The sequence below is a fragment of the Sus scrofa genome, chromosome 18 (genome assembly GCF_054392235.1).
Source record: "Sus scrofa isolate SSC_HxYL_T2T_F1_AM1 chromosome 18, Sscrofa_HxYL_maternal_Yorkshire_Landrace_v2.0, whole genome shotgun sequence".
Classification (NCBI taxonomy): domain Eukaryota; kingdom Metazoa; phylum Chordata; class Mammalia; order Artiodactyla; family Suidae; genus Sus; species Sus scrofa.
This window is the reverse complement of record NC_139400.1, coordinates 12,704,103-12,717,709: the sequence shown is the minus strand read 5'-3', so window position 1 is coordinate 12,717,709 and position 13,607 is coordinate 12,704,103. Positions and strand designations below refer to the sequence as shown.

Genomic DNA, 13,607 nt, shown 5'->3' with positions numbered 1-13,607 from the left:
TCATGTCCTTATGTGCCTGAGATCGCGTCCCTGAAGTGGAGCTGGTATCCTTCGGGTAGAGATGAGGCTGCTCCATAGGCTGATGCCAGCACCTGTGGCGCGCACGTCCCAGGTACAGATGCTTGACCTTCGAGCTAGCAGTTTCCACCCGCCCCCTGGCATTGCCCAGCCTTCTGGCCCGTCATCACTTTCTCTCTTCCTCCTCATCTCCTGGCCCTCTTTGGTTTAGTTCGGCTGGTTTTCTCAAGCTCTTTGGTTTATTCCTTCACCCCTGCCTCTAAACCACCTTTTAAGCACATCACTTGCACGGTGCTAAAAATGTCCTAAACATTCATCCCTCCAAAGTGGGTGTCCCTTCTCGGCTTCTGTGTGATGCCTGGCAGCTCCCTCGAAGCTGATGTACTGTCGTGGTCCATGACCATGAGAGAGAAGGGGTGTGGGGTGCGTTAGAGTGGTTGTTTAGATGAGGCTCCTGTTGTAAAAGGTGTCTGGGGAGTTCCCTGGTCACTCAGGGGGTTAAGGATCTGGCATTGTCACTGCTGTGGCATGGGTTCAATCCCTGGCCCAGGAACTTCCCCATGCTGCAGGTGTCTGAGTGCAAATTATCGAAACATGTTCAATCCTCTGTGAAGGCAGGATCTCCGTGGAGGAGTCGCTCTTCCAGGCTGATGCTGGGAACACTGGGGGCAGCAGGGCCAGCCGCATGACACCCCGATATTCACATTCTCCCTCCCCTGGGACCCCTCCTCATCACCGAGAGTTCACCAGGCTTCCACGCTGTCCTGGGCACAAGTCAGGCATTCAGAGACTGTGGACTGGCCTCTGCCCTTGGGAAGCTCTTGGTCTCATTGAGTGGGTCTGTTCAGGGAAAAACAGCAGATAAGTAAAGCACTGCCACACTGGACTGCCAGCGTCACAGGCACCGAGCTGGGGCTTGTGGGGTGCTTGTGTGGCTTGTGCTTGTTGACCCAGAAGCTGCCATAGAGCCGGACGAAGAGTCAGTACTCAAAACCATGGCTGGGATGCGTCTATTACAGAATGATGGTGGAGGTGGGCGTGACGAACTCCGGGTCTGTCCATCTTCATACGCTTTTCTCTGATGGGGCACTGAGACGTTTGGGGAGGGATCTGTAGATACAGTTCGCAGCATCCTAAACCGTGTTTAACACGGCTCTGAAATACCTCTTCTCCCTGACAGGATTAAGTGGGTAATGACTACATCTCTGTTTCTCTGAGTAGATGTGGCCAACCCTAGCAATCAGCATTTACCCTTTATCAGGAATCCCGGATAGAAAGCCCTGTCCCCCGTATTCCAGACACGCCCCTGATCTGAACCCCAAACAGGAAGGAAGGACCAGCCAGGCACCAGGCAGACCTTCAGCCTTAGGCAAGGCTGATCATTTTGAACGGAGACAAACATCAGCGTGTGTCTTTCCCTGAGCAGAATATGATTTTGGATTTAGCCCATGTGACGTAGGAAAAAGAAAGCAGGGCCACTGAGAGACCAGCTTCTCACCGGGGGCTCTTCTCTCTGGCCCCCATCGGCTTGGGCCTGCAAGGTCTCTGCTCCCCTGATCCCCAGAGGCTGAGAATGGCAGGTGCCGTGATTGGTTGCTTTGTGCTGAGCTGCAGGCTCTGCGGTTGCTGGAAAGCAGCACTAAAAGCCAGGGAGGTTCTCTGATTGCAAGAATCCCCGGCCATCAGCCCTCGCGCTGCTTCACATCAGCCTGCGGGAGTCCCACGGACTTCCTGGCACCTGCAGAGGGTACACTTCTGACCTGCAAGCGGCAGGGATGAGCACGTCCAGGCTGCCCGGAGTGAACAGATTAAAACGGTTTTGGAGGGTGAGTAAAAGGACGCAAATCACCTTACTGGGGGAAAAAAAGTTAATTTCTAGGGGAAAAAAAAAAAAGCTAACCTGCTATGCCTGCCTTATCTTACAAAGCTCACGTTTTCAACTGCGCCTAGGAGATGCCTTGCCCAAGGTTTAGACAGTTTGGAATTTAATTCTAACTCATCCGCAGAAGATGCAGTCAGCAGCCACTTTACCTTGGGGTATTTCCTCACAGCAAAAGTTTTCTAGAAGAGGCAGGTCAGCGAAGTGAGCTGCTATGTGACGGCTGAGGGGACCTCCTGCCACCTGCGCATAGACCAGCGTACTCGGATCTTAGCCTCCGGGGTGTGGTGTCCAGTGGGAGGGTTCATAGCTAAAATCCTGAAATTAAGGTCTCTCTGTGTTTTCTTTCGGACTGTGTAGTCTCTCAGCAGCTCTGGATATCTAGAAGGAGAAAAGCTAAGAAAATCTCAAGCTTTGTATGGCACTCTTAAAGCATTCAAAAGCAAAAGCAGGTGCCATCGCAAACCGTTCAAGTGTGTGCTATGAATCTAATCCTCTGGAACGAGGAGACCAGCCCCACGCCAGCCTGAGAGCAGGTAGCTTCTGGAATTTCATCTTCTGCCTCTCCCCACGGACGCGTAAAACCCCCGTGGACGTCTTAGCTTGTTTTCCGTTGTCACAATCTGGATTCAGAGCAACAAGTAAAGACTTCTTTTCTGAGTAGTTGCTTGGGATTCAGGGGAATGGGAAATAGTCAGGCCTCTCATCCATCTGTCAAAACCCTGGGGTCTCCAGGATCTAGGGAGGAATGAGGGACCTGAGGGTGGTAGTCGGTGACCCCTTAGTAGAAATGGCAGCGCTGGAGCAAAGTTGTGGGTAGGTTCCCAGCTTGCTCGGACATGATCTGAGCCTATGATTTTTGTGGGTGTGCTGGAATGAGGTGCTGCTCATTGGAAGTCACTTCATTTGATGAATACGTAACAGGTCGTCTGTGCATTGAATGCATCTCTGACCGTCTGTGAGCTGCAGTTCGTTCTGTGTGATGCTCTCAGTCATTGAAGAACGGCCTGGGCTTATAAATGTGTTGAGTCAATTACTTCATGAGTCGTAATATCTCTTTATCTGAACGTGTCGGGATCTGATAATGTGATTTTGCCAGTAATGGTGACATGACTGCTTAAGAAGCAAGGAGCTGCATTCCATAACTGCATTCAGAGCAATTCCCTCCCAAATGGAAGCATATATATATATATAGTGTGTGTGTGTGTGTGTGTGTGTGTGTGTGTGTGTGTATTTCATCTGTGTAAACAAGAGCATTTTAAAACCATTTAAATGGTGAAACTGCAGAAGCACCAAATGCTGCTCGGCACAGCCCTGGGCTGAAAGTCCGAGAAGCAACCTTTTGGTGGGATTCGTCTCTTGATCTTGGACACGCTGTTGCTTAAGGGCCTTCACTTCCCATCTGGAGAGAGTGGATGGATCTTCCCAGCCCTGATTTAATCTGAGCACATGGAACACGGATCTCTCTGCGCTCCTGGTTCACCAGACATCTGTCTAGATTGTGTCTGAGAAAGCCTGATTGTTGCGTGTCCTTCCTTTTTCACAGAGCAAGCTTCCTTTTAGCTATTAACATGCCCAAGGGTCTAAAAACATCACCTGCAGCCCCCCAACGCTTCACCTGAACCCCTCGATAAGCTGCGTCTGGAAGGGAGACCCCGGGGGCCTCGGTGTCCTCTGTGTGGTGCACACAGACTCACGAACTCAACGCACCTGCGATGGCCCTAGTCCCTGGAAGGGGGCCTCCGATGAGTATAAAAAGACACCCAGATTCCTCCAGGCTGCAGCTCCGTCCAGATGGGGAAGCCGGTTCTAACTCATCTGAGGATAACGTCCTTCATTATTTAGAGACAGACATTTAAACAGGCAGGGTCATGACTCTGTAGCCTCAGCTCTGAATGATTCGCCCTCTTTTCCCCCGGCGGTCGTGTGCTGATAACTCCAGATTGTTCTTTGTAACATGTCTAAACATCAAAGGTAGATTAGAAAACAGTTTCCCAGAAAGGGTTTTGAAGCCCCGTCGTGGAGTGGCTCTGCAGCATCACAGGCAAACAGCAAAGCGAAGTGCCCGGCTTCTTCCATCTGGCTGCCTCATGTCCCCAGGCTACACCCCGTCCAAGTCACAGGCTGGATGGAGCTCCCCCAGTGCCGTCACCTGCTTCGGTGACAACTCCTACACGTGATTAGGGCAACTTTGAAGGAAGCTTGGCTGTGGCGGTTTGCAGTCAGTGGCAGTGGCCATCTTCCCATGGTTTTGGTGGCTTCTGTATGTTTGTATTTTGTTATCAGTAGCTAGTGGGAGTTGTTTAAACAAACCTGGGACTGGTCCACCTGCACTGGTTGGAAAGAGAAATGCTTGGGGATCCCTGCTTGAAATGGCTCTGCTGTTTAGACTGCATGCCATAGTCAAGGGATTTTCCGGTTTCCCAGGAAAATCTATAAATCCAGTTATTGGATGCTGAGTGAAGGCCTTTGATTCAACAGAAGTTTGATAACGGAAATCTGTGGACCAGAAAAGCTGTTGTTGGCTACGGTGACAGGAAACCACCCACACTTGAGCACTGAGGAATAGCCACGCTCCGGAAGGGCAGGGTGTTGTCATAGAGCCACAAGCAGGTGCAAGAAATTCCAGTGCCACCCCCTCTTTCCCATGGTTTTGCCCTAAGCGTCACGTGACCACCCTACACGTGGGTTCTTCTTCTCTATACAACTGGGGTGAAGAGTGTACATCAAATGAGTGTGATTCTCTGTCCAGGTGGTATAATATCATCTCCCAGGAAGCTTTCTTTTACTGTCTGTACCCGGGCTCCACAGCACTCCAATTAAGTTGAGTCACCGTAGGTGGGGCCCAAGATAGCAACATTTTTTAAAGCTCTCCAGGTCGTTCTAATGGGCAGCCAGCATGAAAAATAGTGAGATAATCTGCAGGTCCCTTCTGGCTCTCCCATTCTATATAACAAGATTCTCTAATGGTTATTTCTCAAGGTCAAAAGCTCTGTACCGTTTATATTGTGGTCGTGACAGTGCTTAATATTCTGGTCATTTCAAGAGACGATGGTTGAAAGTGATAGAGCCAAAGATACAAAGGCCTTTATTCCCCACCCATGCCCCACAGTGGCTTTTCAGGCTGGAGACTGAATATCCTTGGTGTAGACAAGGCATCTAATGACCATCTGAATTTTTAATTCCCTAATGGGATACTCTAGTGTCAAGTGGATACAACCAGAGAAAATCACACTCTCCCCCAACTCTAAGCTTGTTTTTGTTGTCCCTGAGGTCTGATCAGGTGTTAGGTATATAGCGACTAAGAAGACATCGTCCTGAGGTTAGTTAATTTACAATCCAGTGCCAGTGGAAAAGAAGCAGTGGTTGTGTGCTTTGGGCGGATCTAGTCTAATATTTGGCTGTGCAATTTTCCAGTCTCAAAAACTTGGCTCGTGCCTCCAGAACTAGAAGGAAGACCCTCGCCCCTGTCATTTGCCCACTTAATGGTAGTTGAGCTTGGGGGGGGGGGGTAAACATTTTGTTCTTCTGTCCACACTTCTTTGGGACACAAAGATGTCCCCAAAGCACACACGCTCCCAGCCTTGCACCCACAGGTACTCTGAAAGCACAAAGCGTTTGCACTGACGTTCCGCAAACATACGTAATGTGTTTAGATAGGCAAGCCTACTTTGAGGCATTTCAATAAAGGAGAAAATTACAGTGGGCTCTTTCAGGAGCCACAGCACAAACATGAACACCAGTTTACAACACGTGCTAGTGTTTGATTCTGTCCCTGGGGAGTCTGAGGCGGTTCCAGGTTTGGCGTCTTCGCATCCCAGGTTTACCTCCGTATCTAACTCTCAGGCAGGCTTTCTTTGGGTCTCGGAGAGAAAGTGGTCCGAGCACCTGCGGTCTAGTTGTAGGATTCAGTTGCCTCTAGGACCTGGGTTTAGTAGGGAAGCCGTTTCCTCGCTGTGAACCTCTGTGTCTCATCTGCGTTGGGATGAGATTAGTCTTTCCCTAATGTCCCGGGATTCTCCCTGAACCATTTCCTTCAGCTTCTTAGGAAATAAGAAAGACTATTTTTTTTTTCACTGCTCGTGGCGTGTGGGAGTTCCCCACCCAGGGATCGAAACTGCACCACTGCAGCCGCTCGAACGGCGGCAATGACAACACCGATCCTGAACCCACTGCACTGCCAGGGAACTCCAGGAAAGAATGTTTTAAAGCTGTTAATCCAAAAAGGGAGTCAGAAAGGCTAATGAATTCCTTGTCCTCCAGGGGCTAACCAGTCCACCGACCTACCAGTGCAGTTTGGTAGAAAAGGCATCGGCACTGCAGGGCAATTAGATGTGAATGTGGATCCTTCCGCAACCCACTGAACCCCAATTCCCTCTGATGGGAGAAAAAGCTGGTAACTCTAGTGTTATGCCCTTAGGGTATATTTGGATGAAGATTGAAGTGGGTGACATCTGCACGGCACATAGTATGAAAACACCAGCACGTAGTAGGTGCTCAGCTAATGAGGTCAGGATACAGCTCACTGTCAAGGGAGGCTGAAGGCACTCATCCCAGCCAGATGTCTGCCCCGCCAATGAGGAGTCTCTGCGTAGTGGCTCGGCGGTGCGGGAGAGGTCCTGGGGTTGCAGTGGTGCCTTTGATGCAGGCAAACATCGCATCCCAGCCGCCCAAGATGGTGGCGTAAATGATGTCGTGACGTAGGTGCCTCCATCCCGTTCCTTTCTCCCTCCTCCAGTGCATCTCTGGGTGGAGACCAAGGACTGTCCTTGGAGTTGAATGTCTCTTTGTAGTCTAGCTTTTATTTTCGTGTGTTATCTCTCCACACAATCCAGAGCAACTGCTTTCAGCTCTTGGAGGGGAACGAAATGTAATCCATTTGCACAATTCTATTTCTCAAAGTCTCTAAGACGTCAAGTAACCAGTGACATTTCCCAGCCAGGCATTTTTGGTGTCAGGTAGACCCTGTCACGGCTCTTTATTTGGCCTTGAATACAGCCCTTTAGAGGAAGTTCTGAGTTTCTTTTTAACCAACCCTCAAAAATGATTAATTTGGCCCTTTACTCATGAACATTAAAAGCTGGAAGTTAATAAATATTTTATGATCCCGAAGCTACCATGCATAGCTGATTGATATTGAGGACTGACGAACTGAGGGCACAGAGAAGGCTTCCTCTTTCCAGAACCTGCACAATCAATGTAAAGTGGGCTTTCACCAACCCACTGGGTGTGTAACTAAGGTCGGCTGGAGCAGGAGGTCTCTGGGGGAATGGGGCTGCCTGGAATCCTGGTGTCGCTCCTGGACGGTCTCCAGTTAGTCAGAGCTTCACTCCTCTGCCCACTGGTCCAGGTGAAGGTGGCTAGAATTCCAAAGAGAGGGAAATGGACTTACTAGCAACACTGTCAGTTCATCCAGTGATGTCAAGACGTCAACGAAATAGATACCACTTCTTTCTCAGAAGGTGGTGGGTTCCTGGGCTAGAATGTAGTTTTGCAAATCAGATGTCAATCTTGCAATAAGAAGCAGGCAATTCTTCCTGTCTTGTCCTCTTTGCCAGTATGAAAAGGACTTAGGTATACATTTAGCTCAGACGGTGTAATTTTTTGCTGCAAATAAATGTTCAGGAACTCAGCTGCCATGTTGGCTGTCTTTAAAGATTTTTCTTCCTATCCCTCGTGAACCAGAACAGATGCTTCGGGTTTGCTATCGATTAGACGGATGGACCTTTCAAACAAGCTGAAAGAACTAGGATACCTAAGGCCAGTTTTTTCCAAAGGTCTAAAAATCACATGAGTTCACCTTGTGTGCTGGCAAGAGCTGTTACTTCTTGGAGATAAAGAGCATCAGATAGGTTTTTCTTGGGAAGGTCTTTCAAAGAACTATTCCTAACCAGTCTAATCTTTAAGAAGCTGGCCCTGTCTTATGCTCATAGAGGAACCTAGAAAGTTTCTACTGTCAAGCATTTTGAAAGACAATATACTGAATTGTACGGGGGGAAAATGCATATATGAGATGTGAATTGTCAGATAATTTGCTTGATAGCGAATGACCAAGGAGCAACCGATACGGTGGCAGAGAAACCCAATGAACAAACGTGGGGATAGGATGTCTGTGGATATTTTATGATTAGGGAAATAATTTCCTAGATGGACATTCTATGTTTTGATGGTCGATGCCATTTTCTGCAAATGTTGCTCAAGGCAAGTCACATAGTGTGAGATACAAACATACTTGCAAGATTTTCACATGTTGTGATTTAAACCTGGTTACCAGCATCTTAATGAAGAAAAGACTGATAATTATCCTTGACAACGAGTATGTGGAGGAACCCGCTTTTGTAGGCAGATGGATTTCTTAGGGTAAATGGAATGGCTCTTTAATCACCTCACTCTCGTTGCCTTACCTGTAAAATAGTGATGAGATTACTTATCCTGGAAGATTTTGTGAGACACGAATGAGATCACAGATGTAATGAGCAAGCATGGGGACTGTCACTCACTGACTAGGACAAGCGTCTCTTTTTCCTCCTGTGGGCACAAGCCCATGTTTAATCTTTAGCTACAGCTTGTAGATTGAGGGTGTGTGTGCTAAGTAAGTATCCTTGAACAAATGGATGGATGGATGCATGGATAGTTGGGTGGATGGATAGATGGATGGATGGTTGGATAGTTGGGTGGATGGATAGATGGATGGATGGTTGGATGGATGCATGCATGGATAGTTGGATGGATGGATGGATGAATGGATGGTTGGATAGATGGATGGATGGTTGGTTGGATGGTAGATGAATGGATGGTTGGATGGTTGGATGGATGGATGGTTGGATGGATGGATAGTTGGGTGGACGGATGGATGGGTGCTTGGATGGATGGATAGATAAATGGATGGATAATGGTTGGATGGAGGGATGGTTGGTTGGATGGATGGTAGATGAATGGATGGTTGGATAGATGGATGGATTGTTGGATGGATGGATGGTTGGATGGATGGATAGTTGGATGGACGGATGGATGGGTGCTTGGATGGATGGATAGATAAATGGATGGATAATGGTTGGATGGATGGATGGTTGGTTGGATGAAGCTAGCTTACATCCAATTTATGTCTACATTAAAATTTATGATTGAATATGAATCACTCAGGAATTCATCAAGTCTATTTTTAATCAGTTCACGTGAACTTCAGCCTCATTACTGATATTAGCATTATATATTATCTGAAAATACCAGAAAAGATTCCTTTCCTCTGTTATTTTTATTCTTGCCTGGCCCTCTTTAGAAATAGTCACAGTATTGGGTAGTTTGGCTATTAGCCTTTGTACATAGACATTATCCATGCAGTGCTTGTATTCATCTTTGAATTTAAGAGAGCCCTTTGATCTAGGAAGTAGAATGTGTCTACTCTGCATTTATCAGTTAAGAAAAGAAGGCAGAAAAAACCAGTCATTTAGCCGCAGCTTTTTAGGGGACAAATGTTGGTGGATTTCTGCCTCTTGATGCTCGGGTATCTTGTGTCTTAAGCTGCAGGAATGCTGAACTTGAGGTAAAGACAGACTTAAAAAAGCAAGCATTTAGATCATGAGACCTCGTCTTTGCAAAGATGTTTTAAAAGTCTTAGCTGAGTAGGCAGTTACCACTGATTTCTTTTTTAACACTGAATTTCCTTTTTCCTGTTAAACCGGTTAAGAGCATTATCTGTTCCTTTACTAAAATTCTTAATTCCCATTTGATGACCCACCTACAAACAACAAACTTCTCCTACCTCTAAAATGCCCAAATCTAACTCCTGCAAAAGTTAGCTAATACCTAATCACCAGTTGAACAATTAGACATTTCAGTTCCCTGACTGCTTCTAGGCACCAAGCCTTTTGTTGGTCGCAGGACAAATTCAGGCAGAGGGGTGAATGAGGGTGCGGGGATTTAGTATAAGAATGCATAGAGGTGAGTTCCCACTGTGGCACGGTGGTTGAGGACCTGGCATTGCTACAGCTGTGGTGTAGGTCCCAGCAGCGACTTGGATTCGATCCCTGGCCCAGGACCTTCCAAACACTGGAGGTACGGCCATTTAAAAAAAAAAAAAATTCACAGCGCAGAGTGTGAAGCGCCCAAGAGACGGGAATAAAGTGTCGTTGAAATACCCAATAGGGCAATTCATTTGGTCTGAGGGCAGGGAGCTTGGAGGAACACCACAAAAAAAAGAGATTTCAATGAAGAATAAGAAAAAAATTCCCATATGGACCAAATGGAGTCCAAGCAGAGGAAACAGCCGTCCAAGGCATCACGACGTGAACGTTCTAGAAACCTACGCAAACAAGACTGTTCCCGTCTGGCTAGTGAGGGAGGGGTCCGGGGTGGGAGTGGGGACGGGGCTGACCGAGTGGGGACACGTCCTCATCAGCGAGGATGAGGAACTTGGGAGTCACTGACCCTGGAATTATTCCCAATAGCAAACCTAGAAGATCACGCATTTTCTATTCAGTGTTTTATAAATAACACTCAGAGATAACGCTTCCTCTATTTCCATATATTTAGGTGGGCAAACTAGGGGTTCTTAGGCATCTTTGCCTGTTGTTGCTGCGGACCAGCCAACCAGCTCCGGGGATAGGTTGCAGGAGTTGTTGTTTGTGGCTACTGACATGCAGATTTCCATACCAGATTGAAGATATTGGGATGATTTTGCTGTGAATCAAAAGGCTATAATATGTCTTGATTCGCTTGGTGTCTGTTCTTGAGCATTGCCTGTATGTACAGCCATGTGCTAGAAATCTCGGGCGTGATGGGAGAAACGGGAAAAACAGCAGCATGTGTGCCCTGGACTTGTCATTTACATATCGTTTTTATACGTCTGCCGTTTGATATGCTGTCTCGTGCTGTCCATGGAGAAGCAGGAGTCGAATATTTGTTGGAGCTGTATTTGGGTAAAAGTTAAACAGAGCAGCTAAGTTTTGGTTGAAGCCTTGAATGGTGGGTGACGTCTTAATAAACAGAGAAGTTTGGTTGAGGCGATGTGAGGGAGCAGGCTGAATGGAGGGAGGGAGACAAGGACATCTTGGAAATGGAACAGCCGAAACAGAGGATGCTCGTTCCATGTCGGCAAGACAGTCAACACATTTGAGGAGTTCCCGGTGTAGTTCAGAGGGGTAAGGACCCGATGTTGTCTCAGTAAGGATACAGGTTCGATCCCTGGCCTCGCTCAGTGGGTTAAGGATCCAGCGTTACCATAAGCTGTGGTGTAGGTCGCAGATGTGGCTCAGATCCTGTGTTGCTGTGGCTGTGGTGTGGCCAGCAGCTAGAGCTCTGATTAGACCCCTAGCCTGGGAACCTCCATATGCTGCAGGTGCGGCCCTAAAAAGAAAAGAAAAAAGAAAAAAGCTGGTCAGCACATTGGAAATGTTGGGTGGAGCCATGAGTATGGAAGCGCTTAGGGTCTTTTATCCTTCCTGATGCTCTCACGTATTTGATGTCTGCCTTCACAGGCAGTGCTCCCCTCGGGGGGCGGCGGGGGCGAGCCTCCAGGACTGGGGCTTGGAAGGGGGGCAGAGCCTCCCCTGGAGTACCATTCTCAAAGTCAAGCAGAAACATTAAAATAGGAGGAGAGCAAAATTATTTATCTCCCCTACCCACCCTGTGTGTCTGTGTGCACCGCAAACTTGGGGACCAGCCTCAAAGGCCAAAGCCAAACGCAAGCCCTCCAGCCTCGCAAGTGCAGTCCTTGTCCATATTGAAAAGGGCACCTGTTCTCTGGAGGAAGACTGTGCCGGTTCGAGTTCGGTCTGATGAAGTCCAGGAAAAAGGGTTTCTCAGCGGAGAGGCTGCCTAACGGCAGAGAAAAGCTGTCTGCTGCCCTCGATCTACCCACTTTTTTTCTTAAATGGTTTCCACTGTGGATCTCAGAAACCCATCCCACCTCCGGGCGCTGTCGCTGCTCGTGTTGTTTGAAAAAATCAATAGATTATTTTTGACGATAAAGGCGCTGTTTGGGGAGGTACAGGGTAAGGAAACGGAAAGCAGGTGTCTGTCCAGCCGGGGGATGAAATAGAAAAGAATCATCATACAAATCCAGGTGAAACGGTGTGGATCATACGTGCGCAATTCTGATTATCTTTTTGGAACAGCTTTATTGATGTAAGGGACATACTTACTGGATACTTACTGGACACTGGATATTTGACTGTATACTTTACTGCGTGTATAAAGGGGATAATTTGATAAGCTTTGGCATGTGTGTATATCCAGAAACCAACCCCCAAATCAGGATGTGTAATGACTAGATCATCACCCTAGCCGTGTCCCCGAGAATGAGGAAATGAATTTAGCAAATTTTTGTGTTCTTCAGACTCATCTGAATTTCTGGGGGTGCCTTTGATGTTTCTGTCCAGTGTTGGTTTCCAGGCAGGTAATTACCTTTCAGCCGAGGAGACGTTCACGCTGCTACTTTCAAGGAGCACCTGGGCTCAGGGACCCAGAGCCAAGTCTCTGCAAAGGCCTCTGGCTTAGATTCATCTGGAAACATTGCCTCGGCCCCTCAGAAAGCTGCGGGTGCCGGCTCCATCAGGGGTGCAAGCCCGCCTCCCAACGAGCGTGGAAGGTCCTGTTATAGCGAGTCTCCTGTCCCATATTCCCACTTAGTCGAAGTTCAGCTTTTCTCCCCAAAGCATCAGGTGGATCCCCGCTGTGTGACTTTTAGTCCGGAGTTCCCTGGGAGTCAAGGAAACTCTCCCTTCTCCTGTCTCACCTCCACGTTCCCCTGGGGGAGCCCCATCCTCCGGGAGGGCCCCTTTATGAACCTAGAGCTGCTGCTGCAGCTTCCACTTTGCAGAACCCAGCTTTGTGTTGTTACCAAGCTTGGCCTCCCTCGCAGGTTGCGTAGATTTCTGTACCCCCTGCCGAGGCTCCTATGGTCCGTGGAAGCACGTATTTTTTCAATATTACGATGGTGGTGGTTCTGCAGTCTCTGGAGACCAGGCGGGTTCAAGCCGGATCTGGGCATCCGGGACACGTGAGGAGGGCAGACGTCCCTGTATTGGCCTCACACGTGGTGGTGGCAGCAGAGACAGTCCCGTCCACCTTTTATACCTGTACAGGGCAACGTTGGCATTTGCCAAGATGCTACACGACAGGTGGCCGTCGTCACACTTACGCCACGTGCACATGCGTGACTGCCGTTTGGGGACAGTTGTGCGTCCTTCCTCAGCCAAACAACGTGGCAGACAGAGCCTGGCTCACTCCACGTTCCCCACAGACCGCGTGGTGAACTTGGGTCTGCGGAAGCAGTTTATTGAGGGCCACGCAGCACCTGGGTAAAGCCATGACTGTGGAGGGTGCTTTTCTTTATTCAAAGCAGTAACAGAATCCTCAGGGAATAACCCGACCGTAGCTTCCTTTTGAACAGGAAGCCTTCAGGCACCTTTGTCTGTTGCCTCTCCCCGCCCCCCAGCCTCCATCCCCCCCTAGCCTCCCTCCCTCCCAGCCTCCCTCCCAAACCCTCCCACCCCACCCCCCACCAGCCCAGCTCAGTCTGGAGGCCCATGGATGGGCACAGTGGAAACAGCTAGAGATAAGCTTCCCCTCACCGCCATTCAGGCACAAGCCTTCCCTCGGGATCCTCCATCATCAGAGGTCAGAGCCTGATCCGTGCTTTGCAAGCAGAAGGTGGCCCAGATGGAAAAAGGAGACTTTCAGAGTTCCTGTCATGGCGCAGTGGTTAACG

At 48.6% G+C, this 13,607-nt stretch overlaps 1 protein-coding gene across 4 annotated transcripts in view; it reads left to right on the top strand.

The window, feature by feature from the left end:
* DPP6 (dipeptidyl peptidase like 6) overlaps positions 1 to 13,607 on the top strand; it is a 1,001,611-nt gene that overhangs the window by 371,974 nt on the left and 616,030 nt on the right. Inside the window, exon 1 of one of the 4 annotated variants that reach the window (XM_085005074.1) lies at positions 1,365 to 1,844. The exons of the other annotated variants lie outside the window; for them this stretch is intronic. Coding sequence (XP_084861200.1) covers positions 1,794 to 1,844 — 51 coding nt within the window. The 5' untranslated portion in view covers positions 1,365 to 1,793. Of the gene's footprint in view, positions 1 to 1,364; positions 1,845 to 13,607 lie in introns of those variants that run through there. 4 annotated transcript variants of the gene reach the window in all.